The sequence below is a fragment of the Vulpes vulpes genome, chromosome 1 (assembly GCF_048418805.1).
Source record: "Vulpes vulpes isolate BD-2025 chromosome 1, VulVul3, whole genome shotgun sequence".
Lineage (NCBI taxonomy): Eukaryota > Metazoa > Chordata > Mammalia > Carnivora > Canidae > Vulpes > Vulpes vulpes.
In genome coordinates this window covers 35188192-35213848 of record NC_132780.1, presented here as the reverse complement: position 1 = coordinate 35213848, position 25657 = coordinate 35188192, and the positions used below count along the sequence as shown (strand labels likewise).

The 25657-nt window shown below is 37.5% G+C and overlaps 2 protein-coding genes across 13 annotated transcripts in view; one reads left to right on the top strand and one right to left on the bottom strand.

Annotated features, from left to right (window-relative positions):
* TRPM3 (transient receptor potential cation channel subfamily M member 3) overlaps nt 1-25657 on the top strand; it is an 862465-nt gene that overhangs the window by 281250 nt on the left and 555558 nt on the right. The gene's annotated exons all lie outside the window — the stretch shown is intronic.
* On the bottom strand, nt 19215-19520 carry LOC112922036 (non-histone chromosomal protein HMG-17). The gene has a single exon (XM_072735764.1). The coding sequence runs from the start codon at nt 19516-19518 to the stop codon at nt 19246-19248; it is 273 nt and encodes a 90-aa protein (XP_072591865.1). The 5' UTR covers nt 19519-19520; the 3' UTR covers nt 19215-19245.

Here is a 25657-nt window from a genome sequence, read left to right as displayed (position 1 = left end):
GCTCTTGGAAGCCAAGTAACTCAGAGCATTTTAAAAGCTTTTTATCTTTGGAAAGAAAAATAGTGGAAAAAGGACACAATGTTCAGAAAAGTTCTAATGATCAACTAATAATATAAAGCACAATCCACATTATACGGAATTTTCAACATAAAAAATTGGGTATTCTTCTAGAAGCCAAAACAGTTCAATTAAAATTTTATTCCTGGCATGACCTAGATACCACCCTATGAATTCTTTTTTAGCAGACTAATCCTGCAATGGGTAGTCTGCAGACTTCTGTTTTATTGTGCCTTCCCCCCAAAACGGTGTTTTTCTTTCCCTCTCTCCCTATTCTTGTTTCTTTCCAAATTGACTTGAAACACTAAAACTGTTTTTGTGTAAGTCTTAAACACCGAAATTATTTCTTTAAAATTTGTCTTTGCTCCAAACAAGAAAAGATACATTGGTTGTTGTTGTTTAATGCTGGGTATTTAATGCTAACATTTAAAGCTGTATTGACACTTCCATATATTATCTGTATTAAAATCACTGTAGACTTCTATATAGGATATTAGCCTCATGAGTAAGACCAAGTGGTGGTAATAATGTATCCCATTGGCTCATAGTCATGGCTAGATTTAGTGTGTTTATTCTTTCACTTACCAGAGACAACTCATGTTTACTGCTCACTTTGGTAAGTGGGACACCAAGGATAAAAAGGTGAATATGACATAACCCTGCCCTCCAGGAAGTAGTAATCTGGCCAATCTCTCTCGTCATTTTGAAGATTATAAAATAACTGAGAATCTCCCTTAAAAATCAAAATAATGACTCAGTGTCCTAGAAAATGACTTTTAAATTTACAAAATAAAATTTTGATAAAGAATCTGAAACAGGTGCAAAAAGTAGTACATGGAAGGCTCATCCGGTACCAGTGGGAGAGAAACTTTACATTTATATAATGAATTTCAAGATGCACTAAATTATTCCTCTAAGCTATATTTAGATGCTACAAAGTTCTCTTCAGTTAATCCCTGACAAAAGAATGAAACCTTTCAAGCGAATAAATTCTTATGTAGCAAATGTGAATAAACTCAACAGGCTGCTCTAATTAATTCCATTTTCTAAATACAATGAAACTCTCTTCTAACAAAGATCTAAATAGGCAAGGTAGCTTTTGAAAACTCCAATTCATGAGGCTCTGTCATGGTGATATAATAGTTTCAATGCATAACTTTTATTTTTGGTATACTTAAGGACTTGGAGTTGATAAATTGCATAAAAACATATCTTCCTCATCCCTATTTAACTAGAAAGAATAAAAGGCCGTCAAAAACTTCCTCATTCTAAGAAATGCATGGTATATTACCATTCTAAGGAATGAATGGGTATATTACATCTCCTATTAATTTGAATTCTGAGTTTATATCAAAGGAAACAGGTGAATATTTCCTATAACTGATCAATTCCCTGTTTGGATTCATGATTTTTGATGTAGAAAGGTGATTTTGTTTTGATTTTTTTTTTTGGTACTTTTTGGTGACATTTACTTTCTTCAAGATATTTGTTTGATGATTTTTGAATGACAAGTTCATCGATCAGTATGGTTATATATTTTCCTGTAGAGCATTATATTAGAGTGAAGGTAGCTTAATATTTTAGCAATTCAGAAGTATGCTAAAGATACTTGAGTTGAAAGAGATGTGCATTTTGAAATGTTTATTTGCGAGAAACTTCTCAAAATATACCAAATAATTGCAGTAAACCTGCCTTATTCTGGCATAGGAAATGCTATCCATAAAAATGTATTAATATTGCTCAATTTTACTGCATAAAATGTTAAAAATTCCACATTGTATTTGTATGACTAGATATTTAAAATTTTTTTCTTCAAGGGAGGGAGGCAGGGAAGGCCGTCCAGAGAAGAGAGGTATATTTGATCCAAAACAATAATAAACACTTTTGGAATATTCCAGTCTGAGATCTTTTGTACCACATTGTGTTGTGGTGACCACAGGTAGAATCGGTAGAGGGCCATATCAAAGAGAATATTGATACCTCTTGGAATGAGGGTTGGCAGTTTTTCAAAAAGTGTTCTTCAAAAGTACTACCAATCGTCTTGAGATGTACTAGGGAGAGGGAAAGCCCAAATACCCTTCCATATTGAAGAGTAGATGATTGTTTGTGTGATGTGACTTGAGGAGCACCAAGAATATCCACTTTTCTAAGTTTTATTAACAACTTGCAGATAGGCTCATTGCTTAAAGTCCTACTGATGAAAGATACACTGAGTTTACAAGTAAATGGGCCCTGAAGAAGCAAGATGTGTAGACCCAACTTTATCCTCTTAGTACCTTGATTTCGTCATAGACTCACACGTATTGGACCAGTGGGGACGTGAGGAGAATGACAATCTGAGGGACGTGGCTAAAGTAAACTGAGTGTTCCACACAAGAAAGGGGGCACCAGAGCCTCCTTTCACTTTGAACAGCTTTCCTGTGGTGGAATTGATCATTTACATTTACGTCATTGTGTAATACTTGGATAGGGAAAGATGATTGCCATTTCACTTGAGTTAGGGAATGATAGGTGAAGAAGGAAGCCAGGCTTACTTCCCAAAATATCAGGCATCATTCTCAGTGGCAGACATTATTCATGATCCATGTGAGATACAATAGAAGTAGATTTACTGAGGAGAAAATGGATAGTCCAACAATTTAATGCTACTACTCCTCTTTTCTTCATTAAACTACATTATGGAAATGCAGAGATGTTACCTTGAAAAACATGTTGAATATCTGCTAATCCTTCATTGCAATGAGCCATTAGAAGTTTGATAGGTATAAAATTTGATAGGTACTTGACAGGTATTCCGAGAGGGGAATATGAAGGTGAAAAAATCTGCCAATCACTTTTTGAGAGACATCCAATCTTTTGCTCAGGAAATTCATGTTTATGTTGAAAATGGTGTTAAAATTACAAAAAAATTTAAATTTTGTCAAGAATGCCTAAAGATTTTACAATGGAATTCATCTTCCAGACCACCTATTAAATAGAAGTATAAAATGTGGGCTTTTTACTGCTGTCCACACTTTCTCCCCCCAGCAACCTTGTAAGGAAATAAAGGAGGTTTTTGAGACGATGTGCCTAGGTAAAGAAGGACTATTGAAAATCTCAAAAGGGAAATATTGCTCAAGGACTGGATCTAGAAAAATGTTGAAGTCTTACTGAATGTGCTCTAGAACTATGCTCATGTTATCATCACTCATTCAGATAAAAACAGCATTTTATTCAAGAGTATACTAACAAGCCTATGAATAGAGTGAATTATATAGTCAGAACCACACAACCTAATTGTACCCATTTCTTGTACAGCTCAGAATCAAACTATTTCAACGTATAGAAAGTTTTTTTTTAAAGATGATATTTATTTGAAAGAAGGGAATGAGTGGGCAGGAGGGGCAGAAAGAGAGGGAGAAGAGGGCTCCCCGCCCAGTGGGGAGTCTGTCACAGGGTTTGGATCCATCCCAGGACCCCGAGGATCATGACCTGAGCCAAAGGCAGATGCTTAACTGACTGAGCCACCCAGGCACCTCTTTCGCAACTTTTGTATATGAATTTTATCTTTTGCTCAAAACATATGAAAGTAAGTTATACATAAAAATCGATGCAGTGAGAAACACACTAATCTATTATGAACAATTTTTGAGCATTCTAGTTAAGTAACTGTTCTGTAAGACATGTATTCTCCTGCATCTGTCCTGAGGGGACTTAGTGTTTGTGACTTGGGGTGTCTTGTATGTGGAGAGTTCAAATTATGAAACTCATTGTAGTTAATTGAATGCCACCTGACTTTATTTTAATGAATATTAGCAGGGTGGTGCATTATTTCTTCCAGTCTGAATAGTAAACAGAGGTGTATATTGCATGACCATTTATGACCTGAAATGTAATAATTTAATTCATCCCCAGATGATTCTCTGGAGATTTAGGAATAGCAATTAGGGAGAAATGAATAGTAAATGACAACCTTTTCATTCTTAACTGAAATAAGATTATTTACTTATAAACCACTGTTATTCCTAAACTTGTCTAGCTACCTTGTATTTACATTTATAAATAAGGGGAGGGGGAGTGGAAGGGAGAGGATGAGGAGAAGTAAATGATAGGACTTTAGAATCAAAAGAAACAATACACATTGGACAGTCACTTTTTGATTTATAGATGAGGAAACTAATGTCCAGAGAATTTAAATGCCTTACCACACTCCACACGTAGTTGTGACTCTAACGCTAGAAATCAGGTCCTCAAAATCCCAGATAAAGGACACACAATACATAACAAATTCAAGAATAGAGAAAGATAACTTATATGTTTCTGGAAATTTTTTGTAGCTTATGCCTATTAACTTAACCTACTGAATCTGTGGACCGTAGAGAGTTGCTGTGCTATTGAAACTTTTGTCACACCATGACATGTACATGTTATTTTACAGGCCCACAATTTGATTTTCAGGTAAGAAATTAATATACAATAAGAAAGGAAGTCATGAAGCATTTTGCAAGCTTGCTTTTTGGTGTACGTAATGTCTTGTTAGAATAAAGAATTACTTCCTTTATGGTTGAGTTTTGGATAATGTACAAACAATATGCATCACCAGAGAGCTCTTTGCAAATATAGGAGCTGAATTTTTCAGAATTTCTAGGAATTTTGTGTTTGATTGTTTAGTATTGCATAATATCTAAATCTCAGTCACATGTCTAAGGATAATGAATGTGTACTTGGAATTTCCAATGGATTAAAGTGATTTGCTGCAATTAAAGCAAAAAACAAACAAACAAACAAAAAACCAACCCAAAACACCTTATTAGTGACCAGAAACCCTGGAAGATGTAGAATCATACAACATAGATACCACCTTCATTCATCTTATTCTGGTTCATCTACTAGTCAGGTTGCCCCAAACTAACCTAGTTGTTATTTATTCATTTTTTAACAAACTATATTGCTTGTCTAATATATACTACATACAAGGCTCTGGGGATAATGAACAAGATAAAATCTCCATTTTCATGGTTCTCAGAGTCTAGTGTGAGTGGTAATAAAGAAGTAGAAATAGACAATTTCAAGTAGTGATCTGTTCTATGATAAAAAAAATCAGAGTGAAAGTTTGGAGGCTAACTAGAGAGGAGGAAAGAAGACTAAATAGAGTGAATGGTCAGGGAAAGTCTCTTTGGAAAGGAGCCATTTGAGCAGAGTCCTGAATAAGTGAGTAAACAAGTCATGCAAAAATATAACAGAACCTTCCAAAGAGAATGGTGTGGGCAAAAGTCCTGCATAGCAATGAGCCTGTCCTATTATGGGAGCAAGGAGGAGGGAGTAAACAGGCAAATGGGAAGGAATTAGGTTGAGGGGTAGTCAGGGACCAGATCATTTGGGGAGAACTCTGTTCATAGGGCATTTGCAGTGCCCATCTTCTCAGAGATTTCTCCTGAATGCCAAGGACTTTACATATAGATAGATATGAAATAGTTACTTGTTCCCTATTTAAGAAATTTCTGGGTAAGCACTTTGAATACTTGATTTTACAAGTTCAAGGACAAAGAATCTCTGTTGTGAAGAAGGTACATAACAGGATGTTAGGGGGCTGACTTGTGTGCCACCAGAATGTATATCCTGAAGGCTAACCTCAGTACCTCAGAATGCGACTATTCTTGGGGATCCAGTATTGAAAGAGGTAACTCAGTTAAAATGAAATCATTAGGCTGGGACCTAATCTGATATGATTGGTGTCTTAATAGAAGGTTAGGACAGAAACACAGAAGACTATGCGAGTACACAGGAAGAAGACTGCCATCTCCAAACCAAGGAGAGAGGTCTAAGGAAAAACTCCATTGGCCTCTTGATCTCAAACTTCTAGCCTATGGAACTGTGAGGAAATAAGCTTTTGTTTGAATCATCTGGTCTGTGGAATTTTGTTATGGCAGTAATAGCCAATGAATGTATCTGGAGTCATCAGAATTTTCTGGTTGGGGTAATCAGCCTTCAAGATGGTGGCTCCCAATGGTCCCTGCCTCCTGACACTCTTAGCCTTGTATGATTCCCTCATGCAGAATAGAATTGATTCATGTAACCTGTAGAAAATGGAAAATAGTGGTGACTTCCAAGGCCATGTCATAAATGATACTGTGGCTTCCATCTTGCTTTCATTTGAATCATTCACTCTGGAGAGGAAAAAAGCCACCTGCCATATTAGAAGGACACACAAACAGCCCTATAAAGAGGTTCATAGGGCAAGGAATAGAGGCATTCTGACAACAGCCAGGTACATTAGTGAGGAGCCCTAGAAGCACACACTGCAGCTCTGGCTGACATCAGGATGACAGCCTCATGAGAGATCTTGAGCCAGAACCATCCAACCAAGCTGTTCTCCAATTCCTGACCCATAGAGATAGTTGAATAATGACTGTATATTGTTGTTGGGAACAGCTAAGACTGGGGTAATTTGTTACATAGCAATAGATAAGTAGTGTAATAAAGAGAAAGGCACTCAGCAAGATAGCCACATTCCTTCTTGTGAATCTGAAAGTAGGTCAGTGGAATCTCATTCAGTCTGAATTAAACGAAAACATTTTTGAGCTTCACTGCAAAGGGAAAACCCAAGCCTAGAATGACATTTAAAAGGCCTAACTGAATTTTTGGTGAGGGTCTTTGAAATCTGGGCTTCTTAAAAATTCTGGAAGAGTTCTAATGCTAATAAAAACACCTACAATTTATTTTGCTGTAATTCTAAACACATGTGAACATGTGTTTAATTTAGTCTGGAAGATGGTGATTCACTCTGCAGTTTCTTAAAGTTTGCATAGTTTTCTACAATTATCAGGTCTGTTCCCCATGGAATGATAAATAAGATGTGTTTTGTTTTTATGGCAGAGATGATGCCTCTGCAAAGTAGAATGAGATGCTCTCATTTTAACATGCTTTTGATTTTGCATAGACTACTTATATGAAGAAATGAGCAGCTGAAGGTATCTGCACATAATTAAAGTGGATATGTTGACTGCACTATGGGTATTTGGTACGAAAACTCCACCTTAATTATCAAATTGTAATTTGGAGACAAATGAGATGTCTGTTGGCTATAAGTAATTACAGCTTTTACAAAAAGAAATGAACCATAGTCTTTGATAAAGTTAGGATGGATTTGTTCTCCTTTTGAATTTTAAAAGGGAAATGAAATTTACTTTCTTTCTCTTATTACGAGGTTCATTAGTCCAATAGTATTAGGCTGTTTTTATTAGAAACAATGTACGTTGTTGGACAGTAAAGCAGGAGAGTCAAGTTGAAGGCCTGGGTTTGCCTTTTCCTGGCTACATGTGGCACTTGGAGGTCTCTTCTGGATGGAGACTGAGGATGGAGAGCATGTTCCATCCCTCTCACATAAAGGATGTGCTCTCCACTTGCCCCCACACAACTATGTGATAATGAGGACACCAGCATTAGCCCATCAAAGCAAAAGAGCAAAGACAACACAATGGAAGGAACAGCAGCACAAACTTCAACATGGGCCCGGAAGGGAGACAGGCACAGGTTAAAAGAATAAGTACCTTGATACTAACCCAATGTATACACGTATTAGGATATGCAGCAGGGAGAGGGTAGGGTAAGGGACACTAGGATGAACGGGTGGTGTTCTTGTAGCAAAAACACAGGAGGCAGGTTGTTAGAACATTGGTAGTTGGAGCATTGGAGTTACACCAGCTTTGGTTCAACTTCCGGTCCCACTATTTACTGATCAATAGTGTGATCCTGGAAGGTTGTTATGATAGTATCACAAGGTACCTATCACAGTCTGACTTACATGTTAGAGATACAAATGCTGCTAATTCCCATTCATTTCCAGATGGGAAGCTCACATTCTCTGTGTTTGTTGTATCCTTGTCCTTCTTAGACTCTGCCCTGTGTGATAATGGGACTTACTTGAACCTTCTGTTCTCAAAGGCTAGCTTTGTTTTTTGATTTGTAAAAGATGGCGGCTTGTAGCCAGCAGGCATTTTTTGCATTTCCAAAGGAAGACACCACTTTTGGGATATGTTACTTGAAAGGACTAATAAAATGTGACTTTGGAATCTGATTTTTAAATTATTTTTAAAATGTATGTATATAATGTATATGAATGAGTTTCCTATTATAACAAATGACCACCAACTTAATGGCCTTACAAGGCACATACTGATTCTTGCTGTTCTGAAGGCCGAAAAATCCAAAAATGGATTGGCAGGGTCATGTTCCTTCTGGAGGCTCTAGAGGAGAATCTGTTCCCTTGCTTTTTCTAGCTTCTAGCAGCTGCCTGCATTTCTTGGCTCACAACTCTACTTTCTGTATTCAAACTCAGCAGTGTAGCCCCTTCCTTTCCTCCCTCTCTCCTTCCCTCTCTCTCTCTCTCTCTTTCTCTCTCTTCCTCCCCTTCCATTAGCACATCTTCTTCTGACTCTTCTGCTTTTACAAGGCCTGTTGTCATTACATTGGCTCCCTCCGGAAAATTCAGGCCAATCTACCCATCTCCACATACTTAACTTCACATCAGCAAAGCTCTTTTTGCCATGTTGGTAACATATTTACAGATTCCGGAATAAGGGTATGGACACCTTTGGTGGTCCATTATTCAGCCTACCACAGCCTACTGACTAAAGGCAATTGGAAGGAATTCTCTTACTCAGTCTTTCTGTTTTATTCAGACCTAGTGATTTAAATGTTGACTTTTTTTATCTAGAAACACTACCACAGACACACCCAGAGTAATGTGTGACCAAATTTCTGGGCACCAGTGGATCAGTCAAGTTGACCCATAACTGTCAAATTCTGCATAGAGTTCATATTCTATCACAATAAAGCTAAATTAATCCTCACTATAGAGGAATGTAGTGCTTTACTGTCCTGATCTAAATGCATCCATCCTGAGAGATGTCAACTAGTTTGCCATATTCCATGAAAGAACATCATTCCCCGTGCCACTGTTGGGGAAATTTAGCTAGATGATACTGGTTAAAGTGTGGCTCTGGATACTGGCTTAGTGAAACTGGAAAGTAGTAAAAATATTTTCTGTTTTGCCATAAATACTTCCCTGTGATATGAACAATTTGAAATTTATCTTGCAAATGTAGAAGAAAGACAACCCAGAAGCCAGAACAGACGTGTGTGCTTTGGAGCAAGACTGGAGAAATGGCACAACCGCAATTGCCATCCTGCATCATAGAAGCTTGGCAGTAGCCTTACATCATCTTCTGTTTCTCTCTGGTTTTGGATCTCATGGCCTCGAAAATTATGCACATCAAGGCCCTGACCTGCAGAGTAAGAACACAATCAGTCAGGGGACCAAGTTTACTTAGGGAATGCAGGGTTTGGGGCAGAAATTGGCCGAGTTGGCCTGTAAGTACCTCTGTGTTAGGTTGCTTTGTTAACATTGCCTATGTTAATGATTGGTAAAAGGTAGGTGTGGGTGCCCTGAGATCTCGCTGCCCCTATACCCCCTCTTCCCTCCCAAAAGCACACTAACAAAGGAATAAAGAATCACTTTTTGTTAATAGAACAGTTCTTGGTGTTTGTCAATGAAACTTTGTTTCTTCAAGTTTCAGATTCTGACCCTTATTAAACCCTAAGTATCCTGGGGTGATTGACATCAACAGTCCCTGGAAACTGGTTTATTACTCTGTTTTTAGTGACTCATTCAGACAGTAGTTCTTGGTCTATTTAGCAACAGTCCATAGCCATGGCTATGGCTAGTCCAACAGTCCATAGTCCATAGTTTCATCTTTAATATATTTGAAGCCCAAACAACCTCAGGACCAAGCACCATGGTAGATGCCAGGATCACATGCAAACATGAATATAACGTGTTTTTTGCCTTGGAAGAGCTAATGTTTCTTTAAGGGCACATAACAAATGTAAGAATTATGTCAAATCTCAGTGGTAGGGAGAGTGACATTTAATTTTATTAAATTGCAGCTGTGCATACACACTAGCTCATTGTGTCTCTGGGTGGCTTCATCTTCTGAAGCTATCATTTCCCTCCATCCCTCTCCCTCATGCATGCTCTCATTTTCCTGCTTTTTGTCTTACCAGATTTATATTCTCTGATTTGTCTCACGTAGCCCCAGAGTTACCCATTGCTTGACAGGGTTCCCAGAGGTAATCTGTGTGTGTTAGTGACCTGGCCAGAGCCTAACCACATAGCCACTTCTGTCCTCTGGACTTTTATTTATTTATTTTTAGAGGCTTTATGAGTGAGAGAGAGAGAGAGAGAGAGAGAGAGAGAGAGAGAGAGAGAGAGAGAGAGAAATTAATATCTCAAGCAAACACCATGCTGAGCATGGAGCCCGGCACGGGTCTCCCAGGACACTGAGATCAAGACCTAAGCCAAAGCCAAGAGTTGGGTGCTTAACTGACTGTATCACCTAGGCACCTGTTCTCAGAACTTTTAGACCAGTATTGCAATATGTCACCAGTGGCTACTGAGCCCTGGAAGTGTGTGTGGCTGGTCCAAACTGAGAAGTGATACAAGCACAAAACCCACGAGGGATTTCTAAGACTTAGCATGACAAAAATGAAAAAATCAATAATTTGTAATCCTTTTAAACATGTTGGGTTAATGCCAATATTAAAATAATTCCTTCACTTTTTAAAGTAGCTATCAGAAAATTTAAAATTATGTAATTTATGTAATACATGTATTACATAAGATTTAAAAATTAAGAGTACATTATACTTCTCTTGTATAGTCCTGCTTTAAGGCAGAGGTCAGCAACTTTTCCAGTAAATGGACAGATAGTAAATGATTGTGAGTTTTATCATAGATACTATGTAATGAACCAACGTGGCTGTATTTGTGAATTGTAGGCCTGCCAATTTGGCCTGTGAGCCAGAGTTGATGGACAGCTGATCTGGACTGCTTGCAGTAGGTGTCTCTTCTCTCCAAGGATGTTGACTTGAGTTGTTTTTTGACCTCTGCCTCTACTTAAGTCATTTTCATTAGCAAATTCACACATCTCTCTGCAATTCCAACGATGCTCTATGTTTGACCATTCTCACGTTGTACAACAGTCTTGGAATAAAGACCCATGTGTGATTGTCCCTATGACAGAGTCATGATAGCAGCTAAGTTGTATACAAGACAGACTATGATAAATGTTGCAAAGTGCTTTGATACAGAAGATTGTGCTATGGGCATGAGATGGTGACGTTAGGTTTGTTTTTTCCCTTGGGAGCACTTTTTGATTTGATAGTGGATATGCATCTTCGTGTGAATACCCTTCATCAATCACACATTTTCTCATTTACTTTTTAGAACCTGTGAAGTGTTACTACATTTTACAAGGAGACAATGACTTAGCCTAAGTAATGAGCTCAAAGGAACATAGATTATAGAGGCAGGGATGGGATTGGGACTGGGGCCTGAGGCCAGAGCCCATATTCCTTTTTGTTAAGTTGTATGGCTTCCCATGAAGGTCCTGGATGTCTGACGGTAGAAGTTGAAATCTCAGAATGGGGCATAAACTAAGAAAACTTCACTAGGCCTTTGAATTAGCTGATAAATTAAAGGCTATTCAGAACATATGGTCTGGGATCAGCTTTTCTTTCTTAACTCGTCATTTACGTCAGTAGGTAAATTGAGCACAAAAGAATCAGACTTTGAAAAGTTAAACACTATGTGTTAATAGTAGGCACAGTGGCCAAAGAAGGGAGCAATACTTACTAGCTGTTCTTCTATTATCCCCAGGACAGGAGATCCTAATATCCTTTAGTCTGGATACCACCTTGGCGTGGGGTGCCTGTGGGATTGGCAGTTCGTCTTAGGTCATAGTTGACATTTTGAGTCCAGTTATTTAAAAAACAGTACTGAAGAGGCTTTTAAACAGGGAGCTTTATGTGTACATTTTATTTTATAGTCAACCAGGCATAACTGTATATACTACTGAATTCTAAAAGCAGTGAGGACCCCAAATCAATTTCTTTCTAACTAGTGAAATCTCTTGGCTTAATGATTTTGAAGGTTTTATTGAGGGGAAGAGGTAAAAGGAAATATAATCCATTCTGAGGTTATGATAAAAATCAATCCTAGAAAAACGTAGGTTTGAGTACATACACCCAGTTGTACACACAGTATCAGGTGATAAAGGTCCTTGAAGGCTACCCATAGACTGCATTCTTAAACTCTCGATGTATATTCATTGTCCCACATTTTCTGTTGATGCTTTGATCTAATATCTATTGGGAGATCTGCCTAAATTCGCCCAAGATTCCCTGGTGCTCAATTCCCAGATTAACACTATTCATACTACACTGGTATTGAATACACGCTGTCTGTGATTCTTATAAAATCTAGTTGATATTTTGTAGCACATGCTTATGTCCTTGCATTAAGAAGAGTGGTGGAAAGTTCAGCAAATGAGTATATAGTTTTTAGTTATCCTGAGATAGTAGTGAATGGAAACAGTTGTCTTTTTCTGAATTCAGGACAATTTTATTGGTTTCTTGGATGGTGGATACTCCCTCTTGTCAAAGATCTAAATGTTTGAAGAATGATTAGGCTGGCTAAACTTACTCCTTAAAAACTTAAGGTGTAGATTTAAATAGCACAGAGTTTCATCAATCCCATCACCACCCTTCCCACAGATAGCTATAAATAGTATCGGGAATTTGTCTACTATTTGAGAATTAGAAAATACACCGATATGGGCTTTTTTTGTGTGTCAAGGTGGTGATGTTGGATGGATACTCAGAATATTTGAGAAGTTGCTTAAATAAAAGCAATTGAGTCCCATGCAAAAAAGCAAAAAACAAAGCCATGAAAAACCAAAACCTCCCTCACTAATAAGCTTTTCTGAAAGCCTGGTCAGTCTCAGTAAATTCACTGCAAGGAAATGAAATGCAGCCTTTTCTTACTGTAAGATTTGGAACACAATCCTAATATGGCCATGAAACCACCAGTCAATAGTTTCTCATGCTGTGTTAGACTTGGTTAAAAGATCGTTCATTATGGAGAAGTCTCCTTACCTTGGCAAACAGTCTCCCAGTCTTCTGTGCTCTGGCATTTTAGACTGATGATGTAGCACTTGGAATATGGACCTGCCTTTCCCAGGTGACATTGTCCTCATGCATCTTTGTGTCCCTGACTCTAAGCACACTGACTTGTATAGTAGGTGTATTGGATGAATGAGTAAATGGATAAATGCTAGAAGAAGGGCCAAAAGACATCAGTCCCATCAGATAGCTAAATGAAGGACTTCAATGTCTGTGGCGGAAAATTAAATTCACTCTTGGTGATAATCCTTGGCGGATTGCATAGATGAGGACCTTGAGTAGTATAATTAGTGATTATTCCTGAGTACAAATCCTGGCACTGCTGCTCTGCTAGCTGTGTGACCATGGGCAAGCTATTTAACCAGTTATTCTATGCTTTAATTTAGTCATCTGAAAAAGGTGATAAAAATGTATTTATACATTGTGTTAGTTATGTTACCTTAATTAAAGGAGTCAACATTTGCAGAGTGCTTGTCATGTAAGAAGTGCCATAGAAGAGGTAGTTGTGGTTAATGTTGTTGTAATTATTGAATCTATATTTGGGGTAAAAAGAAATGAACAAGACAAATCACATGCCCTGCTCCACTTCCCAAAATTCCATGTGCGGGGATCAGGAGGTGCATGGGAAAAGTTACAGGAAGAACCAGACTGGAGTTAAGTTAAAATACAAAAGCTACATATCCCTTTTATTTTGCCTTTAATCAAGTTTTGCTGTTAACATGACTCCCAGGTTTGCTGATTTGGTCCACAAGTAGACTGCTTGGGTTTCTCTGAAGCAGAATGATCCTGCCAAAAAACAAAAACCAAAACAAAACATTGGATTTGATCCAGAGAGATAGATTTCAATTCAGACTTCAAAATCTCGCATTAAGCCTTTAGATGTCAAAAGGTTTCCATTTATCTTACCCTGGTATTTTATTAAATTACCTCAATCGATAAATTTTTATTGTGTACCCTGTAAGAATGCTATTATACTAAATACTTGGACATAAATCCTGGCTTCACAGGGAAGTGATGAAAGTGGCTGAGCAGAAGACTACACTACCTCACCCTTAGCTTGATCCTAGAGGACAAACCTAAAACATGCCTTGCCTCCCTCTCCACATCCTCCACACGGGTATACCTTAGTGTCTACAGAAGTACAATGAAATGGTTCTGTGTGTGGCTCCTCTTTGCTGAATATGTATCCACGTAGTTTGTTACACCATCTAGAGAAAGTTCTAAGAGAGGGTCCCTGAATATGCATAAATGAGGCTCATATCACAAATTACTTCTGGGGTATTTTTATTGGATATTTTGATGAAATACATTGTCTTGGGGGTCAGTGTGGAAGTACTTGCTCTTTCCTAAGGGATAAGCCTAGAAAATTGATACTCAGTGCAATGCTACAAATACGTATTGAGCACCTATTATGTGCTAAGTGCTATGAACATACAGAAGTAAAGATAGCGATTCATCTCTTTCTAAAAGAAGTTTACAAGGAATAGAGTCTAACTAAACCTAAACATACCAGATTTTGTGCTGAGTTCAGTGAAAACCTGCTCTTTGCTTAGATTTTCACTTTTTACTCAGCCTTACAGAATAAATAACAAAGGAGCTAACTTTTTCTCCCTATATAGGTGTCTTAAAAGTCATTAGGGGCACATGTACTGAAATATGAACCCAAATGTCCAAGTCAAATACCCCAACCTTCTGCCAAAGTAAAGAGCAACATTTTATTATTTTATGCATATAAAAATATAATACCTGCATTAGCCCTTTTGGGTAGGTATAGTGTGAAAGTGATTTTAATCTGATTTCTTTACCACTCACCAAGAACAAGGCAGACAAAAGACATAAGCAGAAATACCTCTGAATCTATTCCAATCTGTTAAATAGGTATCTGTGAGATCAATTTATTTTTAGTTGTGTACCCGTGAGTAGAAAAATAATTAGTATTGCAATTTAACTCTTTGTATTAAATGAGAATTACTACAGTCACCTCTGTTAAAAAAAAAAAAAAAAACAACCAAGAATTTTTATAGGCCTCCTTAGTTGGAAACAAAATTCTGTCAGCAATTTTATACTTCAGTTAGAATCAAGATCTAGCTTCCCCTTAAGCTTTCAAATGATCAGCTTTCATGGTAGACCTACACTGGACCCTGTTTATAGCAAATCTATGCTGGCTCTGGCCTATTAGCTTCTGCTCCATCTTCAGCTGTAACATGTGCCTCCATCCTTTCTCCTCTGGGCCCACTGGAGATAAACATTTCCATCTGGCTTAAGTAACTTTTTGAGGGTTTCCCTGCTACTTAGTGATATTGACTTCCTCTGCTTTACATGGAAATGTCTGTTCATCCTGGCCTTAAAATTAAAAAAAAAAAGCCAAGGAAAACGCTTTAAAAAGCAAATAAGCAAATGCTTATACAATTAAAGCCACCAGCAAAGGAAAATCTGCAATTCCTTCTCAAAGTGGAACTGGGTACTCTAGAGATTTCATTCAATTTTATTTTATACTTAAGTACATCTCCTTCCTAAATTTGCCAATTTCTTAATAGTGACCTTAATTTGGACTCCCAAGGATGTCAGGAAAACTTAGTGCACCAACTGGTAGTTGTCTAATAATGCATTTAGTTAAGAGAAGTTCAAAACCATATTTTTTTAAGTCTGCCTGCTTCTGGAAGGAATCTCTTGAGCTGAAAGGTAAGAGAAGTTAGGGATTTCTGTAATTCCTCTATCCTAACATGTAATTTGTGATCTTGAGCAAAAGTGAACTGCAAGACAGAGCCCTCCCCACCCCCAGTTTGACTTAACTTTGCCAGCTTTCACAGATGAGACTATAGAAAATGCCTATCGCAGTCTACGAACGTATGCCATGAAACAATCCTTGGTTTTACCATTGGCTTATTCACATGCTTTGCCATGAGTGCTCATTCAACATCTCCACATGCAAGCCATTTTCAATGTCTTCATAAAATAAGTCAGATTTTTTTTTTTCAAGTTGCTTTCTAGTGACAATGTTAGTGGTAGTATTAAGGGGTATTGATATTTAGCAAATGCTTTACTAACCCCTTTTAGTCAGGTGTTTATGTTAAGCATAAATAAGACATTTTCCTATTCTCACAGACCTTACAGTTTTAAAGGTTTATTTTTTTGAACAAGTATGGACAGATACATAATGATAAAGTCTGCTACAAGGTAAAAAAAAATGATAGAATTATGACAGCTGGGAGGAGGCCTCGGGGTACAGAATGACAGAACAATTCACCTGGGAATGTAGAAGGACTCTGGAAAGGCAATCAAGGGGGAAAGTCTTTTTCTTTTGACCTAGACACTCCTCTTGCAAGGTGAACAAGATGGCAAAGGACATTTCAGGCAGAGGAGTCAGCAGAAGCAGGGATATGGAATATGAAAGAACATGGGATGTTCAGGGCTAGGTCGTTTAGCCTGTAAGAGCTGGAAATAGCTGGAAAGGAGGTTTCGTAGTTTATCAGGTTCAGTACTTGGAGTTTTTTCCTGCCAGTAATAGGCAGCCCTCAAAATTGGAGATAAGGGACATGATATGACAAAAATTTGAGAATGATGAATGGAGCCACCATGAAAGGAAAGCCTAAATATTTTGATAGCTGTGGTTAGAAGATCTAGAGCAGTTAGTGGGCATTTGGATTGTTTCTGCTTTTTTGGTATATGAACATTTGTGTACAAGTCTTTGTGGGGGTGTATGTTTTCATTATTCTTAGGTAGACTCCCAAGAGTAAATTGTGTAAACAAATTTATATTTAACTTTTTAAGAAACTTCACAACTATTTTCCTAACAACTTATTGAAATGCCTAGAAATTCTGATGTATCTGATACTTTAAGTTGTGATTCAGGTTCCATTCTTAAAACTGTTGGTCCTTTCAAACAAATTTCCTTCCCAGTTCTCTCTCCCTCTCTCTCTCTCTCTCTCTCTCTCTCTCTCTGCTCATTCTGGGAGTGCTGGCAGCCTGCCTAAAACCTTCTTTGTAAAAGGTGAATGAGTTTAGAGGCATTTTCTCCAGCAAAGACTATTACATAATTGCTTGTTTTTATATCTTTTAAGAAACGCGAGTTTTAAGATAGTAGTTAGAGGAATGAATATCATATCCCAAGTAAGTTTACTTTTTTTCCCAACTTGGAGGAAGAAAATGAAGCAGTTGAAGAAAAGATAAAAAAGATCACAACCCAAGAAGCTTTTCACTTAATTTTCAAAGTAAATATAAATCTACACCAGGCTCTGCTATAGCAAACAGGTTCTCTTATATATGTATATGTAGGTGTGTTGCATCAGAAAAAAAGAGATACTCTCAACTTACACACAGTGAATGGATGGGATCATTTCTTTATACAAGAAGTACTTATAAACTTATTGGAAACTAGGGGCTATGTTTTAGACTTCTTGTCAAAATTTTAAAATAGAGGATTTTTGTAATATCTCCCGAGAGCACCCCCGCCCCCCAGTAGCCTTAAGAATTAATGTTTTCCGTTTGGTGTTATATTCCTTCCTTAAAAGAGAGAAGTGAAGAAGATAAAAAACAGTCTTAGACTCAGGATACCACTATCAAGCATCTTTAAAAGTTTTTTTTATTCTGAGATCAAACAGAACAAACCAAGGAAAGAATAGAAGCGAATATCCAGTTCACTGGCTTGCATACTTTATCTCTTAAGGGGTAGCTGGGAAATATTTTAGGATCTGTTCACCATACAGTCTCTGTCACAGCTGCATACCTGTGTCCTAGAGAAATGCCCAGGAATATGCACGGCTATGTTCCATGAAAACTTGATTGACGGACGCTGACATTTATATTTCATGGAATTTTCCCATGTCAGGAAATGTCCTTTGAATTCTTTTTCAACCATTTTAGAATGCAAAAACTTTTACCTCATGGGCTACACAGAAACAGCCAGAGGCGGGTGGGGGGGGGCGGCGCTACTTTAGCCTGTGGGCAGCAGTTAGCCACCCCTACCATGGAGAGTTCCCTTACCAGCAAGTGTTCTTTGCCTCTCTTGAATTTTGCCAAGCGCACTGATATTCTTTGTACACCTACAGTATCTGGCAGATATTGGGGGATAAATAACCCTGGCTTCAGTACTTGATATTTTTCTGCTTGGAAATATTTTCAAAAGTTTGTTGTTTCGGTTTATCCAATAGATTCTACATTTACATTAGACAAAACAGTAAGTTTTCCAGGGAAATTCTCCTATCTCCACTGTAAAAGCCCTTTTTCCTGGGTTATGTGTTTTAACTCCTAAAATTACTCTTGGAACTGCCTTCCTCATCTGAAAGTTTAAAATTACAAAATAAATTTTCCCTATGGAAATGCAAACATTCACTTACTAAAGTGTATAGAGAAATTACAAAACTTATTTCTTTTTTTTTTCCAAGCCAAACTGTATCCAGCTTTATTAAAGATACTTTTCATAAACAATCATGGTATTTCAGGCAGGACATGGGTGGACGATCGTTAACAGTATACAACAACTTTCCAACTCCCTTCTTCAATGGACTACCAAAATCAGAAAGCCACTATAAAACCTAATGAAGTCTTCATGTGATGCTCTGAACAGGGAAAATTTAGAGTGAGGGTTGACAGTTCACATTTAGCATGTTGTTTAACAACTTTTCACAAGCCAACCCTGACTTTCAGGAAATGAAATGAAAATGGCAGAATTATCAATCTGAAGATCCACAAACTAAAAAAAAAGAACTCTTTTGAGGGACGCCATCTCAGTGGTGACACTGTAAAGTCCAGATTGCCTGATATACTGGGAACCATTTCATGGGGTCGGGTTCCAACAGGTCTCTGGGTTTAAGAGAGTCAAGTCTATGTTGAAGGCAGAGAGGGAGAAGAGGACTAAAAAAAATGAATTTTAGTTTTTCCACACCACCAAGGTGGCTCATGTGTGTCAACATCAAGGCATCCCTCCTCCTGGGAGCCAAGAGGAAGTTTCTCAAAACTAGAAGGGGAAGGTGTTTTCCCCTCTTGTTATCAATCTAGCTTCGGAGATATTCTATTAGTGACATATGCCCTTTCCCCAAAACAACAATGAAGTGTTCCGTGTGCTAACAACATAGCTTAAAAAAAAAAAGTAAAACAAAATTCTGCATTTTTACAAAACTTGATAAAAAATAGTATTTCAAACTGTACAGTCACCGGAAGTACACAGTTATCAATAATGCACACACTTCACTTGGCATCTCCAGCACCTTCAGCTTTCTGTGCCTGGTCTGTTTTGGCATCTCCATTTTCTGCAGGGTTATTTCCATCCTTGCCAGCATCAGCTTTCCCCTTTTTCCCTTTGGGTACCTTCTCTCCCTTCTTTGCAGGGGCCTTTTTAGGCTTGGGCTCTGGCTTTGGAGGAGCAGGTTTAGCAGATAACCTTGCAGATCTTCTCTGTGGCTCATCCTTCACCTTGGCTTTATCTCCTTTAGCATCCCCTTCAGCCTTTCTCTTGGGCATGGTGGCGGGATGTAAGCAACCGACGCGGGGATGTGGTGGCACGCGGGCTTTGGCCGGTCCGGGGGTCATTCTCACTCTTCTTCTTCACACTGCTCCTACAAATTTATTTCTTAAAACACATACACACACACACACACACACACACACACACACACACACACAAGCAGTTAGGGGCACCTGGGTGGCTCAGTCGGTTGAGTATCTGACTCTTGGTTTTGGGTCAGGTCATGATCTCAGTATTTACCTTGGAGTTGGCTTGGGATTCTCTCTCCTGTTGGTCTGTTCCTTCTTCCCATATGCATGCACACTTTCTCCCCCTGCGTCCCCCCCACCCCGCCTCTCCCAAATCAATCAATCAATCAATCTTAAAAAAAAAAAAACCCAAGCAGTTAGTTTTAGCAATCATGATGCAGAATATGCTTGATTTCAGCCAAAAGGCCAAGAAGCTATATGATGCAAAACAGAAAAGGGACATCAATTTGCTAATTACTCTTTCTGCTCTAATATCATCCAGAATTCAGTCTCTGGAAATGGTGTGTGCATAATGAAAAGGATTGAAGTTTCATGATTTATGTTGTGTATGGAATGAGTTAGGACCTCTATATTCACTGAAATTCTTCACAAGTAAATAGTTTCATGGACAACAACTAAAAGTCTTGAGATTTGCATTTTAGCTTTACTAGGGTTCCCAGACACATAATAAAACTCTACCATAATTTTCAAATCACAGAAGGTTATATTTATGTTTACATTTCCCTGGCCATTTTGGTTTTTACCTAGGAAAATGAGACCAAACAGGGAGAATTACAGTGTCTAATTAGTAGATATCACAAATACCTAGTGATATTTTGACCATGAAATATATTCTTGTGATAGCACATAATTGTGATTAGATAATTTAAAACAGTTTCATGTTAACTTCTTGTGGTAAGCCTTGGCAACATTAATATAAACAGGATACTTGCATTTCAATTGACTTCAAAGACTGAAATTCTTGATTCTTCCTTGGAACCTGACCTCACAGTCAATGTTAATTAATGCAAACCAAATTAGGCTTTCTTAGAACAATTTGAACTATTTATTCCTTACATCCCCTGCCCCCCAACCACCACCAAATGTTTGCCTACCTTCCACTGCAGGAGTATTTTTAACTGACTTTTATTCCAGTTTTAAGGGTGAAGGATAAAAGTCAAAACGTTTCATTCAGTGTTCCAAAAGCTTTTTAATACCTAAATTACTGATTTGTATGTATGTGAGTGTGTGTGTGTGAATATTCTGTTCAAAATGAAAACTTAAAAAAACAAAAACAAAAACAAAAAAAACAAAATGAAAACTTAAAACTTCAACCACAAGTTGTATTTCTCCTTCTCCTTTTCCTCCTGGAGGTATGATTTTGCATCATTCTTCAGTGGTCCATTCTAGCTAAGGTGAATGTCAACTATTGGTTAGATATGCATGCCAGATAAAAATAATTGGCTTAAAAATCTGATTATGTTGGGATCCCTGGGTGGCGCAGCGGTTTGGCGCCTGCCTTTGGCCCAGGGCGCGATCCTGGAGACTCGGGATCGAATCCCGCGTCGGGCTCCCGGTGCATGGAGCCTGCTTCTCCCTCTGCCTGTGTCTCTGCGCCTCTCTCTCTCTCACTGTGTGCCTATCATAAATAAATAAAAATAAAATTAAAAAAAAAATCTGATTATGTCCCATCTGCCCTGTTGTTTTAACAAAACACTTGCATGAAGTTAATTACCTTTTTTAGGATCTTTTCTTCTTGCTTTTCAGGGCTAGGCAGGAAGAACAAATTTGAAATAATTCTGGCCCTTCATTATTTTGTCAGCTGTCCTCCTTCCTTCTCACCCCCTGTAAGATAAGATGCTCCATGAGTCAAGTGTGGACTTAGGAAAGGTAGGCTTTGAGAGGAAACAAGTCCCACTGAAGAATGGATCAGGCGTAATTTTGGAGCAATTAAGGAAACAAAAGTTTAGTTAAGCCGTATTAGGGAACTGATGAAAATAAGCTTGACATACATCAGCTTTTTATGTTCTTCTATATTGATTTTTCCAAAGGGCAATAAAGATCTGCTAAAAATCATTTCAAAAAGACCAAGTGGTTTTATATGGCATATTTTAAAATACTTTAAAGTACATTCTCATTTTGAACAATAACTAATTCAGAGAGTTTCTGTAATTACACTATTACTGTATGGAAAGTTTCTAGTACCACCCTAGAAAGTGCCAAAATTTCCCCATTGGTGACGAATTAACCGAATGATGTGCAATATCTAAGAACAAAATCTATGTTGAAAGTCTCACATTTATTTCTTCTGTCAAAAATCACTTTAGGAAATGTGACCAATTTGACTTAATTGGGCATGCTAGTGAATCTCAATATGTATTTTTTCATTTAAAGGTGAAATATGAGACGTGTTATTTATCTCAGAAATTAGGTTAATAATTGCTAGTAGAATGTTCCATATTTGTATAGTGTCTTAATCAGTGTCTTTAATAAAAAGCAATTTGAGTAGAAACTGGCCATTCCATGAAATTTTAAGGAAAGGCATAATTCTTACTCAGTGTCTCTGGGTATGTAGCATGGAAAAAAAGATTAATATTTTATTTTATACTTGTAGCTACCTTTTATCTTCTTGTTTAGCCTCTGTACTCACTTCAGTTGCTGAAAAGAAGAACATTCCAGAAAGGCTGTGTGGGGTAGTTTTGGGTTGCTGAATTAATTATTCCTCAAGATAAATTAGAGAATCCATTTAGTACATGATGAATCATTTGCAAAGCATTTTACAAATCTGTGTATTTTCTTTACTTGGTAAACTTTCTCTTTATCTCAGCCATCTACTATCCCTCATTTTAAAACTCCATTTTCCTTTCAAATTCCTCAACAATGTTCTTAGAATGGAAGCCAACACTTCATTTGCTTGTTTTCATCCCCTGAGGTGACTCTTCACACTTGGATTTTTTCTTCAAAAGTAGTATACAAACAGATTTCTATCCTTTTGCATAGAAATTACCAGCAGACAGTTCAATTTATTCATTCTGATGACAATCTTAGGCGGGAGACATGTATTAATTGGTGTGAATGAATCAGTTTTACTACTAAACAAAACGTAAATTTGGGAAGCATGAGTAATTCTTACATTAATATCTTTCTGACTATATAGTATTATAGTTAAAGTGTATCAGTGTATTTTTTCAGGAAAGCGCATAATTAGTAAATACAACTTTAATTTTGTCTGTGTTCTCAAACAATCCCTAATGTGTTTTAACACTTTGTGTAACATTGCATATAATTTTATTTCAAAAGTGCTCACCAGAGCACAGGGGTAGCTCAGTTAGTTAAGCATCTGCCTTTGGCTCAGATCTCAGGGTCCTGGGATTAAACCCCAAATCAGGGTTCCCTGCTCAATGGGGGGGGGTGGTCTGCTTGTCCCTTTCCCTCTGCCTGTTGCCCCAGCTGGTGCTCTCTGTCTCTCTCTGCTGTCTCTCAAATAAATCTTAAAAATATTTTTTTTAAGTGCTCACCCAACAAACTTGGCATGGACATCATTCCATCTCCTTTACCCCTTATGTCATGTCCAGCCCCATTCTTCAACCACTCTCCACCCTACTAGGGAAAAGGAGCACACCTAGGCATGGACATGACTGAAATTCAAGAAAATTCATTGTAGAACACATTAAATTCATTTTGACCTCAATGAGGAGTTTGTTTTGAAGTTTCCTAAAGACAGACCTTTGTGTATTTTCACAAGCAATCTTTTCCCTTCTTTTGCATTCACATCTTTGGAATGGGATTGCTAAAATTTTATTGCTATATGTGGCACTGAATTGGCATTTAAGATGATGATGGCTGATAATGGCTGATACTTGCACAAAGCTCCTCACATTGCACCAGGCATTGAATAGAGTACTAGAGGTATATTAACTCATGTAACTCTCACAACATTCCTAAGAGGTAATAACAACTATAATTGCTGTACCATGAATGAAGAGACTGTGACACATAGAGGTCAAGCAACATGCTCAAGGGCACACAGTTTAGTCAATAGCAGAGCTGGGATTTCAACCCAGACGATTTGTCTCCAGCGTAATTCTGCCTAATATCATTAATACTCAGTTTCACTCAGCTCTTATTGAGCCTTCAAGACCTAATTTGAGCTATATAAACAAATGAGCAATTGTTAAAAATAGACTGGAATTTATGTCTTGCATTTTGATACAAAATGAAGTATAGCAGATTTGGCTGCAAGTTACAGAGACATGTTAGAAGGGAAAGGTGGATAACAACCATGCTGAATATGTGTGACCAGCTAACTATAATGGTCTTATGATGAAGGTAGTTTCCAGATTTGCAGATAAGGAGGAAGGAGGCCAAGACAGGTTAATAAATATACCCAGTATGACATCGTAAGTGGTGCACCTGGCATTGGAAACAGCACTGTCCTGCTCTAAAGCTTCTCTGTTTCTCTCAAACTAGACCTGTTCTCAGAGCAACTAGAGAGGCAGCTCCAGTTATACATATTTGCTGTCCAAACGAAACATTTCTGTGAACCAACCTGCAGGCTACCAATCTGCAACCTGGCTTTCAATAATTGATACTGATTGCATACAGTCAGTACATTTTTTAGATGCCATAGTATTAGTTGCCAATGTGGGAATGATTCTTTTACAAAAAAAAAAAAAAAAAAAAAGAACTATTATTTACTATCCTTGTTTAGAGATAGTTTTTTCTAACACCACATATCAGTCACAATTTTAAGCTATTTACATAAATTTACTTGCTTAATCCCCATAACACATCTATGAAGTTAACTGTGTCATTCTCTTCATCTTACTAATGAGGGTACAAACAGGACAGGGCTTTGTAGGGCATACAGTTAGCATTCAAACCTCAGTAGTCTAGCTGATGATTCTGACTAAAGTGTTACAACCAAAATGCTGGTTCACATACTGACACACAATCATAAATGGTCCAACTGAGTATGTAGGGCCCATTAGTCTTCTACATGAGGCCTATATATAAGCCACTCTATACCTCCAGAGATGCTCAGAGCAAACACAATGCAAAAGTTGTAAATTAAAGTATTAAAAATAACAACTTGAGATCTCCATACCAGAGAGTACTATAATAAGATTCTGTTGAAATATTAGTTGACTGAATCCTTTTTTGAGGTGCACATAAAAACCTAACATATAATCTGTTCTACTTTGTAGCAAAGGCTGCTGTGCAGTTGCATCTATATTTATAATGATGGCTAAATTTCCTCTTCATAATTTTTTTTTGGAAATACATAGAAGTCTTACAAGTATTGCTAAATAAAATTTAAGGAAAAAGAGAAAAACCCTTAATCTGATATTTATTTGGTTTAGCAGGAATTTAATTGCTGAGTGTCAATTAGGAAACCAAACAGTGGAAGACAGTTGTAGCTGAAGTTAGGGGCAAGGTGATAGCATCACAATAGGTCACTCTATGGGGAAGAAGGAGAGAATGTGGTAAAACACACATGACATTTACTAGAAAATGTAGACATCAAACTCTATCCATGAGTGTAGTATAGAAATGCAAAAATTGAATATGCACATGAATCAGGACACAAAGGGTGACATAAATTTTAATATATGCCATTGGGAATGGGAGCATGGGTGATTTTCTTCTGTTATTTCACTCCCTGAAATATTTAAAAACAAAGAAAAATGGTTAAGATCAAGAAGTTGTGAAATCAAATATACCACAAATAGAACAAATAAGAGCAAAATGCTTCTGTAATAGTTTGAAAATAAGTATATTTTTTACAGTATTCTTTAAAGTGATGGCTGGCGCCTATTCTAAACTGCTGCTTATTAATGAAATGAAAGAAAGGAGTATCAGTGTTTCTATGTGTAATACACATGCCATCAATCCTTAATGCACTACCTACTTAGAAATTCAGGGTGATTGACCTAAAGTCAACTATACACACACACCCTTGTTGCAAATTTCATTAAAGGAATTTCCATTCATTTATTAGCATCCTTAAACTTGGACCTTAAATTACCAAATTGCTGTCAAAGAGCAAAACTTGATGCCTGATTCTTCCCCTCCCCCCCACCCCCGCCTCCTCAGAAGACTAGATTTGGAAGAAGAGAACATTAAA